A 23,158-nucleotide genomic window follows, 5' to 3' on the forward strand; every position below is an offset into this window, starting at 1 on the left:
AATCCTCACCTTCTTGTGGTGCATCCTGTTAGGTATCTACCCGGATACTGAGCGAATGAGGATGGGCTGGCAATTTGGGATTTAGCAGACCAAATTGTATTCTTATTGGCTTAAACCACAATATAAAATGATGGTGCATAACAAGGTAAGTAGCTTAAATATAAAACAATATATACAAAATTTCATGAAATACATACAAAAAAAAAGTTTTATTAAGTAGCCAATCATCCATAGTAATATAACAGATAAACTAACTTGCAATTTTAACAGATAACAGATAAACATTCTTGCAAATTTTATATCTGTGGTGATCATGTTTCAAGCAGATTTAAGATTAATTTTTAGTGAATTAAAAAAAAAGTAACAATAAATGAAGCATTTAACTGATTTCCTTTTCTCCATATTTTCCTCCAAACATTTCTGTCTTGGAATAGTTTCCTCTGCTGTTTATAGAATGGAGAAGAACAATTTTTTCTTTATATTAAATGTCTTCTCTAATTACTTGCAAAATACCTTTACCTCGTTCTGGTGGGCCATTCTGTAGAACCACAGATTGAAATATCTCATTGTCTAATTTCTCGTTCTGAAATTTGTCCGCATCACTCTACATGAAAATGGCTTTCATTCAAAAAGTTTTTTTTTTTTTTTTTATAGTGCTGAATACTACAGATACTTCCTCTTTTTTCTTTCCGATTCTTAATATCTGATTAAATTATTTATATTTATTATTTAGAAGGATATCTCACTTGGTCTTCTTAGTCTCAGTAACACCAATTATTCATATATTATGGTAATTTGTCTGTTTCTACCTATCTACATTCTCCTCTGACTCTTTTTGGTATCTATCTTCAATTGGAGTTTGTTTTAGTATCTGACTTTCACAGTGACCCTTGCTACCTGACAAAATTTGCAGGTGTCTTGTATAGCATACAAGATATAGTGATGCTGAACAAACACGATATCTAATTATATTATACCACTATAACATATATGAAGTTTCAGTCAATATCAAATACAATTTGGTCAGCTAAGTCTCAAATTGCCATTCATCCTTGTTCAATATTCAAATGAATACCTAGTAATTGTTGGACAAATGGACTTTCTGTCCTCCCCCCCACACACACATTCTTCATCACCTTTCGAGGGTTCAGCAGTAAAACAGTTCCGCAGGCTGGCTGCTGGATATTACACAGGACTGAACTGCTAGTAACGAATCTGGAGGCTTCTCGATCAGCCAGTGTCAAATCCTGCAGTCACATGTTTTGTCAGTTCGTGACTGGAGGAAGACCAAATACTGTGGCTGTAAGGGGAACTGTTGAGGCCGCATATGGAGGAGACCGAGTTCCCTCTATGAGGGTGGTATGTTTACATCTGCTACCTTTCACTGCATGCCCCTACTTCTTCTTTATCTCTTCTTCACAAAATACAATGAACCACAACTCAAACAAATGCAATTTTACTGAGGATCTCAAAAGTTCTCCCACAAAAAAATTAGTTAAAAAAACATTCCAAAATCCAATCAAACAACCCACCAATATCAATTCTTACCAAAAAAAAATTTCCACATCTACTTCGCCAATATCTGTGGTCTAAAAAGCAATATAAATAATGTGCACCACCAACTATAGTCATCTAAACCAGAAGTACTATTCCTATCAAAGGGGACTTTAATGTGGGACTGGATGGTATTTCACCATGCATTTTGAGAGAATGTGCTAAAAAACTGACAGCTCCTTTGACATGGCTTTTCAATGAAAGTCTGGATACACGAAAGGTGCCCAGGGAATGGAAGGAAGGTAAAATAGTGCTATTGCATAAGGGCAACACCAGACTGGAAGTGTCTAATTATAAGCCAGTTTGTGTGTCATCAGTAGTTGTTAAGATCTTGAAGAAATTAGTGAGGAACCATATACAGCATTGGGCAGATGAGAGTAATGTTATTTGTGAGAGTCAACATGGATTTGTTAAGGGGCACTCTTGCTTTACTAATATGCTAGCCTTTTATAATAAAGTTACAAGAGCAGTTGATGAAGGAAAGGCATATACTACCATTTTCTTGGATTTAGCGAAGACATTTGACAGGGTGCCACATGATAAGCTGATATTTAAGTTGCAGCACATGGATTTGGATGTCAGGTTGGTCAACTGGATTCAGGACTGGCTGTCTGATATGTATCAGAGTTATGTATGGTGAGACAGTTTCAAGGAGGAAGAAGGTTACAAGTGGGATCCCACAGGGTTCAGTACTAGGACCTATATTGTTTAACCTTTATATCAATGACATTGTCAGTGGATTGCAGGGAGGATATTCAGTTGTTTGCGGATAATGTGAAGCTGAGAAGGGTTATTAGTAATAGTGCAGATGTGGTAGCCCTGCAAGAGGATTTGAATAAGCTAGACAGATGGGTAAATGAATAGGGGTGTCGGTTTTTAATGCAGCAAAATATAAGGTCTTCAGGTTTGGGAAACTTCATACTCTATTGGAGGAGTTGTACTGGAGGAAGTAGGGGAGACAAGAGATCTAGGATTGATGATTGATAGAAACCTGAAATTCAGGGGACATATTGCAAAGGTGGTGAAGGTAACACAGAGGATTGCTGCAATACTGAGAAGGATGCTGACCTGCAGAGATAAAAGAGTTATCATTCTGTTGTATAAGACCCTGATCAGACCACACTTAGACTATTGTCCTCAGATTTGGTCCATATATTTGAAGGGAATAAATTAACTGTGGAAAAGGTACAGAGGCAGATAACAAAGATGGTTTCAGGATTGTACAATGTTAGTTATGAGGATTGGCTGAGGGAATGAGGACTGCAGAGTTTGGGAGACAGAAGGAGAGGTGATATGATTGAGACTTTTAAACTGTTGAGAGGTGGTTACAGGGTTGGCACTGGGAAGTTCTTTCTCTTGGTTGAACAGCGGGAAGGAGTGATGATAAGGGCCATCCCTGAAAATTACAAATGGAGGCTGTGAGCAGGAGGGTGAGGAGTGGTTTCTTTTCATGGAGGGTTGTTGAACAGTGGAATGCATTGCCTGATAGAGTGGTGAGAGCGAGAACGGTCAATGAGTTTAAGGAGTGGTATGATAGACTTTGTGTGGAGGCCTGAATAATAATAATAAAAACTCACATTGGCTCCCCTTTTTGCATTTCACCTACCAAGCAGGCAAGGATGCCGAGGTGTTTGCCAGTTTAATAAATGTATTTTTTTTCTCTTTTGGTGCTGTTTTATAATGTGGGATCTCTATTAGGAACAATTGTAGGTCCATATTAAAAAAAATTCTATTTTGCTTTCTTTTGCAGAAACATAAAGAAAGTTGATTTCATTCACTCTTCTGCACATGATTATTATTATTTTTTTTTTATCAGTAGTAATCTTGGGTACCTGCCTAATTTTTTCATTGGTACCTGATTAGATGCATCAACAACCATTGCAATCTTTTATATATATATATATACACACACACACACACACACACACACACACACATGTTTACATATTTGTATATGACATCTCTGTAGGTGAGTGGTTCAATGTATCAATTGCCTGGTTTTGAGATTCATCTATGATAAGATGACCTAAGTAAAGCCAAGTTAGCTTGTTTTAATGGTAGGATTTTTCTTTTAGGAAACAGGAAAACTAATTCTTGAACATGCAATTGGTGGACCTAGAAGATTATGGAGTCAGAACTAGCTTCCCTATCCTAGCAAAATTAAGGTGTAAGAAAGTTAAGTTACTTGGCTGAAGCAGACCAGAAGGCCAAATAAATGAATCATGAATCTAACATGCAACATGATTTTGTAGTTTTAATGACTGTAATAAAATGCAAGTAATGGCTGAGTCCTATCTGCAACAAGAGGGGGGGGTATGTAAAATCAAATGAAAAAAAAACATTTTATTTTATGGAAGAATTTTAATTTTAGTAGTTTGAAACAATGTAACTGCACATTTTTCCATACTATACGAGTTGCAAGACATTATGAGAGTTTTAGAATTAGTCAGGTTGTTTGAAGAGAGAGACTAAATGCATATATAAAAAACAGGTGGTTGTTAAGAATAAGTTCAGAAGTAAATACAATATTGTGAAATACAGAATAGATGACTCCAAAAACTCATACAAGGATAGTCTGAAAAGTTCTCAGCCTAACAATGAAAAAACAAATTTATAATTTCAAAATTATTTTTATTTTTCAACATAATCTCCCTTAAAACTAATACATTTATTCCATTGATGCTCCCACACCATTATCCTGTCCTTGTAGTGGTTTTCAGTAAGATCTAAAAAATATCCATCTACAGCTGCAATCACCTCTTGATTCGAAGAAATACGTGACCAGCGAGGAGGATTTTTAGTTTTGGAAAGAGATAGAATTCAGAGAGAACCAAATCTGGGGAATAGGGTGGATGTTCCAACAATTCACAGTGTCTTAATTTTCCCATTGCCAAGACACCTTTGTGGGCAGCTGCATTGTCCTGATGAAAGATTATTTTTTTTCCTTCTTGCCAGGTCTTTTCTCATGGATTTTTTCATCTAGTCTGGTTCAAAGATTGGAATAATATTCTCTAACCACTCATTAGCTACTATAAACTTTTATTACATTCAACACAGGATATATAACACTGTATATAAGATTTTTCTCACCTTTTGTTCTTTTTTTTAATCGTCCATAAGCAGCAATTATCTTCTGAGTACTAAAAAAATAGTTTGATAAATTTATTTAGTTTCATAATTTTATATTTGTAAATAAAATTACTGAAATTAAGCATTTTATAGTATAAACAGAAAATACTAAAGCCATAAAATTTATAAGTATTTTGTATTCCACATATAAAAATCAGTTAAATGCATTTAACTGTCAAAGTCTATAGAGCTAGCCTCTGATAGAATGGATAGCACCCCTGGTTGGTAACCAACAGGTTATGGGTTCAAGTCCCACTGGTATGGATGTTTGTAAAAGTCTAGGTAGGAGATGATTTCCAACACACAGTGTGAGATAAACACGAGCATTCATCTCACTGCCTGTGAGATGAACAGTGATCAAGTGAAGAGTCAGTTTGAACAAATGAAGTGAAGGCCATGCTTATTAAAGGCACTCAAAAAAAAAAAAGTTTTATGTTTGGTCTCTAGAAAGTGATGTAACTTGGATTATCTGATGCTTAGTACCTATGAAATTAATGTACTATTTGTTGCCAAGTTTTATGGATGGGATTATCATAAAATAAACTATCCCATATACCTTGAGAGTATATATGCCCAACAAGCCTGTCACTGCAAATTAACGAAATTATTGCAGAACAATGTGGAGAAAGCACCCAACTATAAAAATAATTCAAATAATTCAGTGTCGCATTTCACAAGAACCACATTTCAGATGTTAAGTGAATAACACTACTCCCAAATGCCATTTAATCACTTTTATTTATAGCTAATACTACTTGTTAAAGTATAAGCTCGACCATAAAGACTTAAACATGGATTCCAACATCATAGTCCCCGGAAAAACAGATATAATCAGCATTCTTGGATGTGAATGCTAGGACCATTTACTCTATTGAGCAATTCCTACAAGAGTACTACTTCTAGAATCAACTGTCAGAAAAAAAATCAGAGCAATGCTAAATCCATACTTACTCAAGCAAGTAACAGCTTCAAATAAATCCATATTCCAGAAGTATATCAAAAACATCATAACAAATACAACATGGATTACTAGCTTTAAACTTCCTACTAAAAATGCTAATTTATTCAAGCTGATAAAAATATGGCCCAAATTCTGAACTAAAACCCCAGAGATAACCATTTCTTGCAAGTTCAAAATACCATATTACAGTTAAGCATAAGCAGGATGCAAAGAGACAAAATACAAGAAATACAATAGACACCTGCTACAGTCAAAACCACTAAGTACCAGAGACAGTTTTAGCGCAAGGGTCAGTTACTTAAGTAAATGTAGGGGAGAAAAAAAAACACTGGCCTTACCACCATCATCATGAAACAAAGGAAATGGCAGGAAAGATAAGAAAATAAATCGTAAGAAAATCGAAAAACATAGAAAATCACAGAAAATTTAAAAAAATAGAAATTGTGAGAAATGAAAAGGAATTACAGGAAATAAAAAATAAATCATGGGCCATAAAAGCAATTGCAAACATAAGAAAGTAAATCATGGGAAACAGAACAACAGAAATCATGGGAAATTGTAAACTGACAGCAGTTTACAAATTGGCAGAAACATAAATGACATGAAAAAAAGTACACATGCAAACAATAATGAGAGACATAAGAAAGAACTAGAGAAGTATGAAATTATACAAACAGAAATCCAGAATTTATATTTAAATTTTGAGATGTTATGTCAGCTTAATGTCACCTGAAATCTTCATAATAAATTAAACATGTGCAGTCTGTACTAATAAAATCAAAAATATCCTGAAAACTTCAACAGTCAGTCAACTTTATAAATGGCTGCCTTCAATTACACAGAAGGGGGCAAAGTGATGAACATTAGTCTGCATTAGTTAACCCGAGGAGAGGAGAAAAGTGATTGATGGAGCTGGTATGAATGTCATAAATAAATTTAATTCAGAAACAAATGAGTACACAAAGACAATCAAAAACAAGAGATCAAAATGAGATTGTCAAAGTGCTTCAATAAGGATGTGGTCATTCCTCACAGCAATACAGCATTCACAACAATGTTTCATAGTGTTTATAATGGTATCTAGGAATTCAGTTGGTAATAACCATTGCTCCTGCAAAGCTCTCCTAAGTCACTCAAGGTTTTGGGGAGAAGGGAGGAGGTTAAGAGCAACACTGTTTGGGATACTACCTAGAGCATCCCAAACATGCTTAATATGATTAAAGTCAGGAGACTTGGTTGGACAGTCCACATGTATGCAAGATACTCTCTTTTTGAAGATACTGGTTCATGAGTTTTGCTTGATGAGTACAAGCATTATTGTCTTGTAGGATAAATGTCTCTTTTATTGCACTTACATACAGACAAGCATAGAAGTCCAGGACCTCATCTCGTTAAGGTGAAGCATTCAAGGTTCTGTTAGGTAGCACATACAGGTTGGTGCATCCACCCAATGAAATGCCTCTCCAAACCATCACACTACCTCCACCATAAGTGTCCCTTTCATGAATATTAAAGGGATGATAATGTGTCCCTGGTTCACTCCAGATCAAAGCATGCCTAGTATCACTTTGTAATGCAATTATATGTATGCTCCATAAAACACAAGTCGAATTCAGATTAGTAAAAATGTATTCCTGCTTGAAACAAGTTTTTTTTTTTTTTAATTATGCCTCCCTCCCCCACCTCCATTGTGGTAAAATATATCACACAGAAATAAGAATGCTAGTATAAGTCAAACTAATTTTGTTAAGGAACATTCTTCATATATTGTTCCTTGATCGTAATCTGCAGATAATATGATATTCAAATAATAATGTTCAGATTACAAATGTTCTCAGAGATAAAAGACAACAGTAACAGATACTCACGTCTCTTCTAATTTGTCTTCTAACTTGGATTTAGCATAAGGGTGCCTTTGTAGATCAACAGTGTTGGTACTGATAACATTAGAACGTGTCTCTAAAGCAGCTGCTCTTTCTTCCTAAAAGCAGTTGACAATTTATGAAATGAAACTAAGATAAACAAATAAAATGCATCAAAATAAATAACACATACAATTAATTCATTATACAGAAGAACACTATCATAGCAAATTTGCAATAACAAATTATTGAAAATTGCCATCAATCTCCAATAGCATCAATGCTATTTTTAAGGAATTTCAGTAGGACAAATTTTCCACCACAAAAAACCTCTTTCTCCCTAGGATTAATTATCATGAGAATTTATATATATAAAAATCCATATATTCAGTATTAGTTGTGATTTTGGCTATAGATATATAGCTAAATCTCAAATAAATGAAAAAGAAAATTTATTTAAGTTAAGGGATATTACATCCCATATTGTTTCATAGCTGAATAAGAAACTCAAAGAGTTTCATGCTGAATATAGTAAATATATAAAGTTTGGCGAGTCCAAGCATAAGCAAATACCTGGATAGTGTTACAACTGACCCTTTAGGGAGTGCAACACTGAGGCAACTCATGGTAAGGGTGGAGCAAGCTCCGATCACTATATAAGTTCTTAAGCACCCAATCCCTAAATAGCGTATTACATGCTAAAGTACTGTGTATATAGGGATAATGATACTAATATTTTAACATTAATGCAAAAATCTAGTTAAAACATTTAATTAAAACATCAATTTCTCCTATAAATGAAATTAATTTCAGTTTGTGGCAGTACTTCCATTTCAATATTTTAGCATCTGCGTTCCTTGAAAGAAATAAAAATATATATTTGTATCATTATTATAATTACAGCTATTTTGCCTGCTTCAGTTTAGGAGTACCCCTGGTAACTGAAGCAGGCAAAATAGCTGTAATTATAATAGTTTATAATGAGGAGTAACATGGGAGTTTTCCCAGAAATAATATACATATATTTGTATCATTTATATCATAGCACCTGTGTCATACTGTACATGTGATAAGCAGCAGTGTTACATACTGTGTTTCTAATTATCTACATTTTCTGGTGTACAGATTGTTTATGATGATGCTAATCACAATGTATTTTATGCAAGCTCGCTTGATTTATATTTTATTAACAATATTTTTGGAAAAATTACTCACCAAATGCTTGACATTTTTCAGTTGTCTACAGTGTTCTTCCCACATATCAGGGACTTTTTCAAGTGCTGAGGAGAAAAAAAAAAGTTATTCACCTAATGAGAATTAAACCGATTTGCTAATCTTGCTATAGAACATTCATAAAGTCCCATCCCATGCTGAGATGGGTTTGTTAATTGGGCTATTTAAAATAGCCTGTGTGTACAACAATGAAACAGTAATGCTCTCAAAACAGTATGTCTCATTTGAAGGAAGAAAAACTCAACTTGTCTGCAGGATTCAGACAGCATTCTATCATGGATTTGTAAAGGGTAGGTCCTGTTTTAGTAATTTACTTGCACTTTATGATTGGGTAACAGGTGTGTCAGATAAGAGGGAATCATATACAACGATATTCTTTGACTTTGCAAAAGCATTTGCTAGATTACCAATAAGTTGGAGCAAGCTGCAGAGGATGGTATATTGGTTAGATGGATTGGAGACTGGTTCTCTGAATGATACTAGCAGGTTGTGTATGATGGAGCAGTGTCTCAAAAAAGGAGGATAACCAGTGGCATGACTCAGGGTTCTGTTCTTGGGCCATGCTGTTTAACTTGTTTGTAAATGATATATCATGTGGACTGAGTGGGATCTTCAGTTGTTTGCTGATGATGCAAAGTTGGGAAGAATTATAAGTAGCACTTGGACAAAGGAGTGGAGTTGTAGTTTTAAATAAATAAGTGTAAGGTGTTACATTCTGGAGTGCAGAAATTAAGGCTGTGTACTAGATCAACGGTGCTGTACTGCAGGAAGTGTATGAGATTAGAGATTTGGGAGTGATGGTTGACAGTAGACCGAAGTTTAGAGAGCATACTACTAATGTTGCAAAGGCAGCACATCATAGTGCTATGATAAGAAGTACTCTAACATGTAGTGATAAGGAAGTGGTTGTACCACTGTATAAAGCACTGGCCAGACCATACTTGGACTATTGTGCTCAAATCTGGTCAACAGGCTTTCAGTGTGATGTGGAGACGTTGTAGAGGGTCCAGAGGTGAGTGACTAAGACAATATCAGGACTTTGGACTGCTGGGTCTAGAGAGAGAAAGAAAGGTTGAAAAAATGTGGATTGCAGAGGTTGGTGGATAGGAGGAAAACAGGTGATATAATAGAGACATATAAGTTACTGAGAGTATTTTATCGGATTAATTCACAAGATTATAAAAAGAGTAGAAGGTGAGAGGGGAAAAACCAGGTCACTCCTGGAAGTTATGTAAGAGTTTTGTGAAGAGGGATGGGAGTAGATATTTTACATGGAGAATTATCAGTGAATGGAACACATCACCAGAATGTGTTGTTAATGTCAAAGGATTTTATAATTCAGTACGATAAATATGTTGTCAGCTGAATGAACCTCCCATGATGAGCCTGCCATCCATGGAGGGTGCAATTATAATAGTATATATATATATATATATATATATATATATATTTTATGTGAATCCAACCAATGAATGGTAGTAAACCTATCTGTCATAAATTAGTACTTTGGGTGGGCTAAGGATTAATGCTGGTTATTCTAGAGACCCAACATGGAACTTTTCAAGCCACTTCAGACCTCTAATAAGCAAAGTGGTAGTCTCACTCTCTGGGCAGTGAAATTCATCTCTCATCCAGAAACATCCACACATTTCCATGCCCATAGATTCATATCCAGAAACTACTGGTTAGAGAACAAGATGCTATTCACCTGGTCAATCTGCCTTACATGCTATTCAATATTAAACCATCTTCCTACATATTCTTCAACTATAACTAATAACTTGCAACTTATGAGTAAACCTCTGCATTGTACTAAATAAAGTTCCACTTATATCATGCAGGCATGGCATGGTGAAAGTGGAACAGGTTTTCATTTGTTACTTTATTATTATGCTGTTTTAAAAATCAACAAAGTTTAAATAGATTCTCATCACATTCGCATGATTTCTTGAAATCCACTTGTTCACCACCAATTTTTCTTCGCCTTTTCTCAAGTATGTTTGATGATTAATAATAATGCAATTTATAAATATGATGAACTTAATATAATGAAGCTGGCGTGAGTGGCCGAGTGGTTAGCGTATCCGCTCTCCAGCCAAAAGGCTGCGGGTTCGAGTCCCACCATGGATATGGATGTTTGTGATTGCCTATGAAAATACTAGTGATAGACATTAGATGGCATTGGTGTAGATCAGAGTTTCCCAAATTTTTTCTACGACAGAACACTTCACAAATCCTGAAATTTTAACAGAACACCTTGGTTAGAGTCGAGTATCATCGGTCTCGTATTCAATGTAAAGCTAAGCATATACAATCGCCGAAGTAGGTTGCATCGCATCGCATTGACCTTGCTTGTGACTGCAAGTTTCCTAGAACAGATACCTCCATAATTCACTCCTGCTCGGAGATGTCGAAAACTGCGGATGGCTGAGTTAAGGCCAGCATGCACTGGCCTTAGTAGCACAATCCACACTCAAAATGAGAAGTGCCTGATTTCCAAACATGTTTGAACTTATCTCAGCATTTAAAACCATTCCAGGCTCATATCAATTTTGATAATTTTTCAGGGAACACTTATTCACTTTCTGTGGAACACAGTTTGGGAAACCCTGGTGTAGATGATGATGGTAGTTGAGGTTTGCTGTAATTGGTAGATTGAGTGATGGAGATGGAGAATTGTAGAGAGGGGTGCCCTCCCTCAATGAGTTTTTGGACTCTTTGAAGGTGTCATAAATAATAATATATGCAAATTAAATTAAAAAAATATGACAGCATCATCATCAAATTCCTGATGTGAACCCTCAAGGGGTGTACAGGATATGATAGTACTACAATGAAAAATTGACATCATTACTAACTTTCTATCTACAATTTTCTGCCAAATCAATCTGTTACTTGTCAAGACAACAACATTATCAGATCTTATATTTCTATCGTCTAAGGCACTTTGTACTGTATCAATTACCCTATATCTTGGTCTTCCTCTGGGTCGTTTTCCTGCCAACCTGGCAGAGAACACTTGTTTTGCTAATCTTTACTCGCCCATCCTGTTTAAGTGACCATACCATCTGATATTAGCTCTGTATAACGCACTCCTGGATGCCAACAATGTCAAGGTCTTTCCTAATATCCTCTTTTATTTTTTGATATTGCCATTGATGCCATCTGTTCACGCCTATAATCTTTCTCAGGACTCTCATATCTGCGGTCTCTAGTCTTTGGTCAAGTGTTTTACTTCTGAACCAGCTCTCAGATCCATAAGTTAAAACTGGTTAGAACACTGTCTTGTATACAGCTAATTTAGTGTTCAGACTAATTTCTCTCTTATTCCATATGAATTTATTCAATTGATTTCCTACCATACCAGCTTTGTTGATTCTGTTGTCCATTTCCATATTTAATTTACCATCTTCACTAAAAATCGTCCCTAAGTAGCTGAAATGTTTTCTTGTTCCACAGGTTCCCACAGGTTCACAACACAGTTGACATTTTCAACGATTCTACCTATTTTCATTGTCTTTGTCTTTTTATTGCTGACCTTCATGCCATATCTATTACAATACTTATTCAATTTAGTCAGGGATTCTTGCAAACTTGTAGCGGATTTATTTAGAAGTATACCATCATTCGCATAAAGCAAAGAGCTCACATTAACATCTCCAATTTTGATATCGTGCTTAATACCACTTTCCTTCATAATGTGATCCATAAAGATAATGAATAACAGAGAGGATAATGTACATCATTGTCTCACACCAGATTTAACATTAAACCATCTTCCTGTACTTCCTTCAATTCTAACTGCTGACTTGCAACTCAAATAAAGACTGTATTGCTTGATATAATGGCCCATTGACACCATATAACTGTAGTGTACTGAATAGCTTCTCTCTTGGCACCTTGTCGTATGCCTTTTCCAGAACAACAAAACTTAAATACAGATCTTTGTTATATTCCCATGATTTCTCCACTATTTGTCGTAAAGTGAAGATCTGATCCTGACAGCCTCTATTTGGCCTGAATCCAGCTTGTTCTTCACCAAGCTTTTCTTTCACAATTATTCTCAACCGTTTCTCAAGTATACTGGCATAAATCTTGCCTGGAACACTCAGTAGGGAAATACCTCTGTAATTCTCATATTCAATTTTAATTCCCTTTTTATATATGGGTACTATTAGAGCTCTACATCATCAGGAATTCGTCCCTCTGTCCAGACCTTCTACACTATGCAGTGCAGCCATTGCAAGACTTTTATACTACCATACTTAAGCATTTCTAGTCGAATATCATCTACTCCTGCTGCCTTTCCACATTTCCACATCAAAAAGCCTTTGATGGCTTTTTCTACTTCAAGTATGGAAATGTATTCCTGACTGTATGCCCGTTGAGTGTTTTTTACCACTTTGCAATCACTGCTTGTTTCATTTAGCAATTTTTCGAAGTAATTACTCCATACTTCAAGGATATCCTTTTCTTCCGTTTTCATGTCACCTTTATCATCTCTAACTTCTTTTACAGCACTCTTTCCTCCATTTCTATGCTTCTTCAACAACCTCCAGAATATCTTACCACCTTCTTGATATTTATTTTCTATGTTCTTGCCAAAGTCCTCCCATGACTTTTGTTTAGCTAGTTTTACACACTGTTTAGCATTCTTGCATTTGTCTCTGTATTCTCTAAGAACACAAGCTGACTTATTTGCCAGGAACTTTTGATATGCGTTCTTCTTTTCCTTTACTGCCTCTTTAACATCTTGTGTCCACCAGGGAGTTCTGATTTTTCTATCCTTGCAGACAACCTCACCACATGCCTCTCTAGCTGAATCAACCAGAGTTTTCTTCAAGGTTTGCCATTGAATCTCCAAGGTTTGGTTCCTGTTCTCAAACTCTTTCATTTTTTCTTCAATAATCTTTGCTTATTTTAGTCTACAGTTCACATCTGAGAGCTGCCCAACTTTAGTTCGCTTTAAAACTTTCTTACATGTTATTCTTTTCAATATGAAATTCAATTTTATCCTACTCAAGACTAAATAGTGATTGCTTCCAATTACAAATCCTATATACACTCTGGTGTCCTGCACCAAAGGGAGAAAACATCACTATCAACAGTAGCATAGTCAATTAGACTTTTCTTATTCCTTGCCTCTTCTCTCCATGTGAATTTGTGTACATTTTTATGTTGGAACATGGTGTTATTAATAACCAGTCCATGTCCTGAGCAGAAATCCAACAGGTATTTGCCATTATTATTAGCTTTGCTCTTTTCTCCAAATTTTCCCAAAACATTTTTGTATGTCTGACAATCACTTCCTACTCTGCTATTTAGATCCCCAACAAGGACCAACTTTTCCTTTTTCATTGTATCAGCAGCTTTCTCTAGAGTCTCAAAAAATTCCTCCACTTCTATCTTAGTAGCGCTTCTGTGGGACCATAGGCACAAATAAGTCTCATTGTCCAGTTTCCCATTCTAATATTTGCCCACATCACTCTACTTGAGACTGTTTGCCATTCAAGAAGATTAGCCTTGTATTTAGTTTTGAATACTATGGCTACTCCTCCTTTTCCTTGATTGTCATTGCCTGAATATAACATGTTGTATTTATTGCTCAGAAAAATCTCACCAGTTTTTGTCTTTTTTATTTCAGTCACCCCTACTATGTCGATCTGGTTATCTAATTCCTCAGCTAGCTCCATTTCTTTGCCATTCAGGCTTTTTATGTTGATAGTACCAATCTTTAACTCTGGTGATGTTGAGTTGGGGTGTGCTTTCAGATTTGTTCCAGTAGCTGACTTTTCGCTGTTCACCCCGGTTCCCTGGGCGAAAACAACGGGGGTCTTGTTTAACCGGGCGACGCTCCAGCCGGCATGAAATTTTGTCATGTTGTACCATAATTTTGTATATTGGTTTAAGCCAATAAGAATACAATTTGGTCAGGTAAATCCCAAATTGCCAACCCATCCTTGTTTATTCAGTATCCAGGTAGATACCCAATAGGGTGCACCACGAGAAGGTGAGGGTTGGACATTTGGTCAGAAACCCTGGTCAATTCTCCGCATTCCTTTAAAGGCTATGTGAAGGTCTCCTCTCAGTTATACAGCTTTGACTATTAAGCACCCCAAAATTACATTTAATATAAAATCTTTATTTATTCGTATGGAGTTTCCTCCCTTTTTCTCCTCCGTCCCTGTTGGGGAGAGTTGAGCCCCCTCATGAAGAGTTAAGTATATATGGCTGTAGTTCACGTGGCTGGTTTGTCTGCTTGCGGGACGAAAAATGCCAGATAAACTGGCGGAAAAAACCCTACTGCCTGCGCAGACAAATATTATTGTGATAATATTTGTCTGTGATAATACATAAAGATGGTTTGATGTAAAAATCAAAATATTTCTATTATATGTCTGAGATTGATTTTTTTATTTATATCAGCTGTTTTGTTCTACAACAGGAACTTAGCTTTTCTTTTTAATTTATTATATCAACTTTCTTTCTAACGACATAAAAACTTCCTATTTTTTCCTTACTATAAGTTACATCCTGCGAGAAACAGGTATTAAGTCTCAATATGTATGTTCTCATTTTGAAATTTGTTACCCACATCAATTCACATGAAATCTGCTCCCATTCTAGAAGTGCCTGGAGCTACTCCTTCCTTTTGCAGATAACATAATGCCTACGTAAATCCTGTTATACTTATTATTTAGAAGGAATCATTTTTAGCCTTTTTAGCTTCAAAAACACCAATTATGGTGACATGGTTACTTATCTAATTTGTCTGCTACTTCTGTTTCCTTTCCATTAATGCCTATTATATTGGTGGTCCCCATATAACAACCTCAACCTCCATAGTTGGAAAATATTTCCAACTGTGGAGGTTGAGGTTGTTCCATTAGCTGACTTTTTTTAGTGACTTAATTTCTCACCCTGTTTCTCCATCACAAAGTGATGGAGAAACAGGGTGGGAAATTTCTCTATCACTCAGTCTTGTATACTGAGTGATATGCTGGAATTGATATTTGATTATGTTTCACTATCATATCTAAAAACTTCTTCTATCTGAAACATATCTCTAATTTTCAACAATCTGAATGGCACTGATTTTAGCAATTAAAAAAAATTAATTATTCATCATCATCATTGGGTCATCATATTTAAATTCACATGATACCTATTCAAGGTGTTTAGAAGTTCATTAATACTGATTTTGACCATAAGAAAGTAAGATGTTTATGCATTATATCCAAAGTAACCTATTATGTTTGTTGCTAAGTATGATATAGGCCAATTTGCCAACTACATTAATAACTGAACCCTACCTGAAAAAAAAAAAAACCTTCAATAAAAACCTCAGTTTCTCATATCAAAAATAAGGTCAGAACTTAGCTCTTTTTCTAGAAAAATATATAACAAAAATCATTTAGCAAATGAAAGTTCATGTCGAGCTACTATTTTGTTTATGTTAAACTATTTTGTTAATGATTCTAAACATTAAATAGTATAATTGTTTATATACTATTATACATAAACAATATGTATTATAATACATATTTTATGTACTATAATAGAATTAGGTCTTCTTTATCATTTCACTAATCTGGACCTGGTCCTCTGTTTTGGTCTCACCCCAGTGGTTCATTAGTCTGCCTCTATTTCTCTGACCCTTTGGTTTGAAGTTCATTATCTTCCTAAGAATTCTATCATATGCCATTCATTCTAGATATTCTTCCATTTGATTCTGTATTTTTTTCATTACTGGTGTTTGGTTTAGTTCTTTCAGTATGCCTTCATTTCTCTTTATATCTAGTTTTATATAACTCACTGTTCTTCTCATACATTTCATTTCTGCTGCAGTGATTCTTTTCTTATCTCTTTCTCTTATTATCCATGCTTCATTGCCATATTATAATAATGTCGATTTTGATAAAATATTATACATTCTTAGTCCAATACCAATATAAAATATTATGGGATTATTTCTTTACATCAGTGTCTCACTTATTCAAGTAATGCCAGTGCATGTATTTTAACTGTATACTGTTCCCTGATGATGCCAATTTGACCTTTGTGAAATTCAAGCAATAGTAGTTAAAATTTTTAGTTATTAGTAGATATACGATATTATATATCATATCACGAATATCATCATCATCATGATGAATGTCATTATACTGTCATTTCTTTGATACCAATATACAATATTATAGGAAATCGCTTGCTATTTATAAATTTACAATATATATTAAAAACAGAATAAATTTCCCATATTTAATATACATGTACTTACAAACAGGACCAGTCTTGATTTGCTTGTCATACTTGTCAAGATCCAATTCTAAGCTAATAAAAAAAAATAAATTATTTATATATATACACATGCACAAAATCACACATCATAAATTTGTTAGTCGCTCAAAGAGAAAAACATATATCATATGGAAAATCAGAATTCATGGAAGAATATTTTTACAGACGGTTGAATAAACATGAGAACTCAGTTTTCTCCTTAACCAGTTAAGTCCCAATGGCCTGTCATGGTCAAATAAACATTCCTTCAAACAAAACTAATTAATACCAAGAATAGGACAGCTTAAGATTATCAGAGCAGGTATTCTTGGCTTGTCTGTTTTGCAAGTTGAAAAACCAACAATATATCTTGCACAAAGTTCTGATCTCTTAATTTTTTACTTGCAGTAAAAAATTAAGAGATCTCCAGAAGATTAGCAAGAGATTTTCTTGGAAATAAAATCTCAAACCAAATGTTCAGTGTGCTTTGCACTTCATTAATGCATACATGATAAGCCATATGTAGATGAAGTACCATACATGATGGTCAGATGAATTTGGACGTTTAAGGCCAGAATAAATTTACACATTTTATAGAATTTGGCCGTTTAAGGCCAGAATAAATTTACACATTTTAGGATGACAGATTATAAACTTGTGTAATTTATTCTGTCCTATGATAAAGGTCTATCAAGCAAACAGATAACTAAGAAATTAAACAACTTTTTTTTTTTTTTTAATGTGGATAGACTTCCAGTACTCTCAAACTGAAAGGTCCTCACTTATTCAGGAGCTACCTTTTGATCTATCATCTGGAAGTACAAGGGCCTGCTACTAGATAGATCCTACTGCAAGTATAGCTTTGAAGATAAGTGGGGCAAACAATCTCATCTAATAAGGTGGAAATACTTGGAGATAGTATAGTACACTAGTTCTTCTTCACTTTTAATCAGCTGTGAAATTGGACTTCAAGTGACACGAAGATTGTCTTTAGACTTATTAAAAACGAGGATATTAGGAAAGAACTTATCATTGTCAGCATCCAGGAATGCATTAGCAGAACTAATCTCAGGTGGTATGGTAACTTAAATAGAATGGGCGAGGAAAGATTAGCAAAACAAGTGTTCTCTGCCAGGTTGGCAGGAAAACGACCCAGAGGAAGACCAAGATATAGGTGGATTGATACAGTACAAAGTGCCTTAGACATAGAAATATAAGATCTGATAATGTTGGAGTCTTGACAAGTAACAGACTAATTTGGAGGAAAATTGTAGATAGGAAGTTAGTAATGACGTAAATTTTTCATGTAGTACTATCATATCCTGTACACCCCTTGAGGGAACATGTCAGGAATTTGATGATGATATACATATATATATATATTTGTAAATTCTACACCATTCTGAGTTATCTCCAAATTTTCTCCATTCTCTCTCATTCTGTTTACATGGATAATTTCCACTTCACTTCCCATCAAAAATTTATGATGTATGCATTTTTTACCTCCTATGCTCATTTTATTCTTCTTTCAGTTGCTCTTTGCTTGTAAGATTATATTATAATCTGTGGTAGTAGACAGCGGCAGATGGCGTTGTATGATGAAGGTTGGTGGAGTAGTGACACAAAGAGTTGTAGAGTAGATGCCCTCCCTCGATGAGTTTTTGGATTCCCTGGAGGTGTGATGTAATAGTAATGTAATATAGTACATTATCCAGCTGTAAAAGTTGAACAGATAAAATAATAGAGATCACTAAAAAAAAAAAATAATAATAATAATAGAGATCATTTCAGCCACTCAACATCAGAAGCAAAATTCTCAGCCACTGAAATGAAATGAAGCAGCATGGCAAAATGTCTCTTCTTTATTATTATTATTCAGGCCTCCATGGAGTCAAAAGACTCATCGTGGGAGGTCCTTCCTAAGAAACACAAATCTATCATAACACTCCTTAAACTCATTGACCGTTCTTGCTCTCACCACTCCATCAGGCAATGCATTCCATGGTTCAACCACCCTCCATACAAAGAAACCACTCCTCACCCTCTTGCTCACAGTTTCCTTTCGTGACTTCCAGGGATGGACAGGGGGAAGTACTCCCTTTGTCATCACTCCTTCCTGCTGTTCAACCAAGCAAAAGAACACCCCAGTGTCAACCCTGTAACCACCTCTCAACAGTTTAAAAGTCTCAATCATATCACCTCTCCTTCTTCTATCCACCAACTCTGCAGTCCACATTCCCTCAGCCGATCCTCATAACTATCATTGTACAGTCTTGAAACCATCTTTGTTATCTGCCTTTGTACCCTTTCCACAATTAATTTATCCCCTTCAAATCCTAGGGACCAAATCTGAGAACAATAGTCCAAGTGTGGTCTAATCAGGGTCTTATACAATGGAATGATAACTGTTTTATCTCTGCAGGTCAGCGTCGTTCACATTATTGCAGCAATCCTCTGTGTTACCTTCACCACCTTTGCAATATGTCCCCTAAATTTCAGGTTTCTATCAATCATCAACCCTAGATCTCTTGTCTCCCCTACTTCCTCCAGTATAACTCCTCCCATAGAGTATGCAGTGTCCCAAACCTCAAGACCTTACATTTTGCTGCATTAAACCGACACTCCTATTCATTTGCCCATCTATCTAGCTTATTCAAATCCTCTTGCAGGGCTGCTGCATCTGCACTATTACTAATAATCCTTCCCAGCTTCACATCTTCTGCAAACAACTGAATATCCCCTTGCAATCCACTGACAATGTCATTGATATAAAGGTTAAACAATATAGGTCCCAGTACTGAGCCCTGTGGGACCCCACTTGTAACCCTCTGCTCCTTGAAACTGCCCCACCATACACAACTCTCTGATACCTATCGGACAGCCAATCCCGAATCCAGTTGATCAATCTGACATCTAGACCCATGTGCTGCAACTTAAATATCAGCTTATCATGTGGCACCCTGTCAAATGCCTTCGCTAAGTCTAAGAAAATGGCAGTATATGCCTTTCCCTCACTAATGCTCTTGTAACTTTATTATAAAAGACTAGCATATTGCTAAAACAAGAGTGTCCCTTCACAAACCGATGTTGACTCTCACAGATAACATTACCCTCATCTGCCCAATGCTGTATACGGTCCTTCACTACCTTCTCCAAGATCTTACTAACTACTGATGACACACAAACTGGCCTATAATTAGACACTTCCAGTCTGCTACCGCCCTTATGCAATGGCACTATCTTACCTTCCTTCCATTCCATGGGCACCTTTCTTACAGCCAGACTTTCAATGAAAAGTCAGATCAAAGGCACTGTCAATTCCCTAGCACATTCTCTCAAAACTCGTGGTGAAATACCATCCAGTCCCACAGCCTTACTGACATCCAGAGTACTCAGTATTTGAAACACACTCTCCTCCTGTATGTTTTAAACATAAAAATACATCAGAATTCACTACCTACTTGATTTTTTAAACAGAGTACAGTACAACTGAAGATTGTATTGACATGTTATGTAAACATCAAATGAATTTAAGAGCATTCATTTTGTCTTCATTGATGACTGAAATCAATCATAAAATTTTGTGAGAAATCATAATTTTCTCACAAGATGCTACTTATAAAGCTACAATATTCATTCTACATGAAAATAATTGTATTGAAAGACTTTTCTTGTTTCATACAATAGTTTGGAAGATACTCTCGTGAAAGAACAAGCCATTCTTCTATTTTAGATTGAAGCATATCCACTTTGCTATTAGCTGGTTGTGTATTTAAATTCCACTGTAGCATGGATATTTCATAATCTGATACTGCCATCTTGCTCATAAGAGGCAAGAAGTTATCTCAAAATGTATTATGTTTGATTTCAAGAATAAATCCTTAGTCCATACACAGCTGAAAATGTGTGTACATATTTCCAGCTATTAATGGATGGGATTATCATAAAAATAAAATTAGCATCTTGAATAAATTTCTGTTTCAGTTCTAGATGCAAAGTTGGACAAGCAAAAAGCAAAAGTTGTTTGTAAACAGTTGCAGGAAGTAAAACCATAATATCCAGGAGAAAATAACTGATTACTTCTAAGTGAATTTGGTTGGCTGCCTTAGTATAGTTGATTCAAAGGAAATATATTTGCATAAACCAGATCAATTAGTATTGTCATTATACTTTTCTTTTTTACTTTCCTCTAGCTGTTGGCAATATTTACATTTCTTTGAATTAGGGAAAGTTCATTTCCCTCAAGTTCCATGGAAAAGTAGCTTTAACACAGCCTGATTTCTCTGTACATATAAATATTTATTAATTATCTTAGTTAAATATTCATATTAATCTTAAAGGAGGAGAAGTTCATTATCATTTAACATGATCATAACTTGGATAAGATTGCTAGTTGTCTACTGAATGTGCGAGTTTGGGACTATGTGCCACAGAAAAGAGAAGAGCGATATCAGTAAGGAAAACCTTACCATTTCCTTCCTAAAACAGAAGAAAAAGACTAATAGTTTCTCCAATTGGAGATAATTTCTAACTTATTTCTCTTCCATAGGCATGTGATGAAACCATTCTGCTACAAAAGTAGTAAGTTCGTACATAAGTATAGTTATCACTTGAACATAAAATAATATACTCACTGCTTAAATCATATGAAAAGTAGATACCTGTTTTCAAAAAATTTATATTTAGCCCATAATTTTCTACTTGTATTAATCATCTGTAAGGCTTCTTTATGCATAGCAGAAGTACTTGCAAGGAGTCGTAATCTGAAGTAAACAAAATAAGCTCTAGTCATTTGTAAACAAATTATGTAAGTGAAATAACAAGTGCAAAATTTGCTCTCTAAGTAGTTTTAATAATAATAAAAAAGGCATTGTATATTACCCAGTAAAAAATGTAATAGTATCTTTGTTAAATCTTAAAATAAAGGATGCAGTCTACTCTCATTACAACAAACGTATAAGAGAACAAAGGAATGGTTACAGTAAATGAATAGCTTGCTACAGTGAACTTTTTTTAGAGTAACATTATGGCTAAATTATGTTTGGCACGAAATTATATTCTTGTTTAATCCTTTACACGTGAAGTATCTTCATGATTAAGCTACTTGTGCATAGAAGCTGCTGACTTTGTTAACAATCTCAGTGTCCAATAACGTAAAATACAATGCAGAAGTCATATTTTCTATATATCTTATTATTAAAATACTCTTCCATTTTTCACTTGATTGCTTTAAATTAAGTGAATATACTTTCAACAATTATCTGTGATCCAGATTATTTTAATAATCATGTGATACAACTTTTTACAACATGTATATGGGAAAACATGGATTCTGCATTGATTCAACCTTAAGGCAACTGTGAAGATACCTCACATGCAAACCTTGTTTGTTTTTATGCTGGGGATAGAAACATCTGGCAAAAGAAAACCTGCCATCCCTAAGTTGAAGCTTTAAAAAGTAAAATAAGCCAAGGTAGTAGGATGACACAGATCCAAGTGAAAGTTTATTTTGAGGAATTAAATATTATTATTATTATGGACTACTTCATGGAGTCCTTAGACTCATCGAGAGAGGCCCAAAGCATCATGCCAAGTACTTTAGTGTCACCCACGTGGTTGGGCTTAGTAATGTAAGTTTTTGTGTGCATGTTACATTAATTGTTTTGTAATCCCCGTAGATGTCCTAGTGACTAGGACGAAATATAGGACGTATTAAATTCTATTTTAATTCTTTTTGAGTGTCGTAAAAAATCCATTAAACCTCCAACATAATGTCCTCACAGCACTTAAGCCTCTACACAAGTATCCAACATTTGAGTAGCATCTATCATATCATTTTTGCTTTGAACTTATTCACAGTCATGGCATCCATAACCAACTCTAGCAACCCATTTCACTTTTTCACCACTCTCTAAGCAAAAAATCTAGTTCTAACACCCTTGCTAAGTTTGCAGGGATGGCTCCTAGTTCTGTCACCAAACCTGTTCTGAAAATTATTCTCTGTATTAATCTTGTAAAAACCCTTCAGTAATTTGTATGTCTCAATCACATCACCTATTTTCTGCCTAACAACCAATTTCTGTAACCAACAAATCTTCAACCTGTCCTAAGGTTCATTTCATAGGCCTACTACCATCTT

At 35.1% G+C, this 23,158-nt stretch overlaps 1 protein-coding gene across 2 annotated transcripts in view; it reads right to left on the reverse strand.

The window, feature by feature from the left end:
- Window positions 1-23,158, reverse strand: part of IKKbeta (inhibitor of nuclear factor kappa B kinase subunit beta) — a 135,198-nt gene that overhangs the window by 37,818 nt on the left and 74,222 nt on the right. For both annotated transcript variants that reach the window (XM_090404079.1, XM_090404078.1), the window contains exons 11-15: window positions 21,681-21,782; window positions 17,021-17,073; window positions 8,722-8,786; window positions 7,513-7,625; window positions 4,645-4,694 (exon numbers count right to left, since the gene is read on the reverse strand). In XM_090404079.1, the coding sequence (XP_090260205.1) occupies window positions 4,645-4,694; window positions 7,513-7,625; window positions 8,722-8,786; window positions 17,021-17,073; window positions 21,681-21,782 (383 nt within the window). The remainder of the gene's footprint in view (window positions 1-4,644; window positions 4,695-7,512; window positions 7,626-8,721; window positions 8,787-17,020; window positions 17,074-21,680; window positions 21,783-23,158) is intronic.

This window comes from Typopeltis vanoorti, chromosome 14 (assembly GCF_054136105.1).
Source record: "Typopeltis vanoorti isolate ZY-2024b chromosome 14, IOZ_Tvanoo_1.0, whole genome shotgun sequence".
NCBI classification, from domain to species: Eukaryota; Metazoa; Arthropoda; class Arachnida; order Uropygi; family Thelyphonidae; genus Typopeltis; species Typopeltis vanoorti.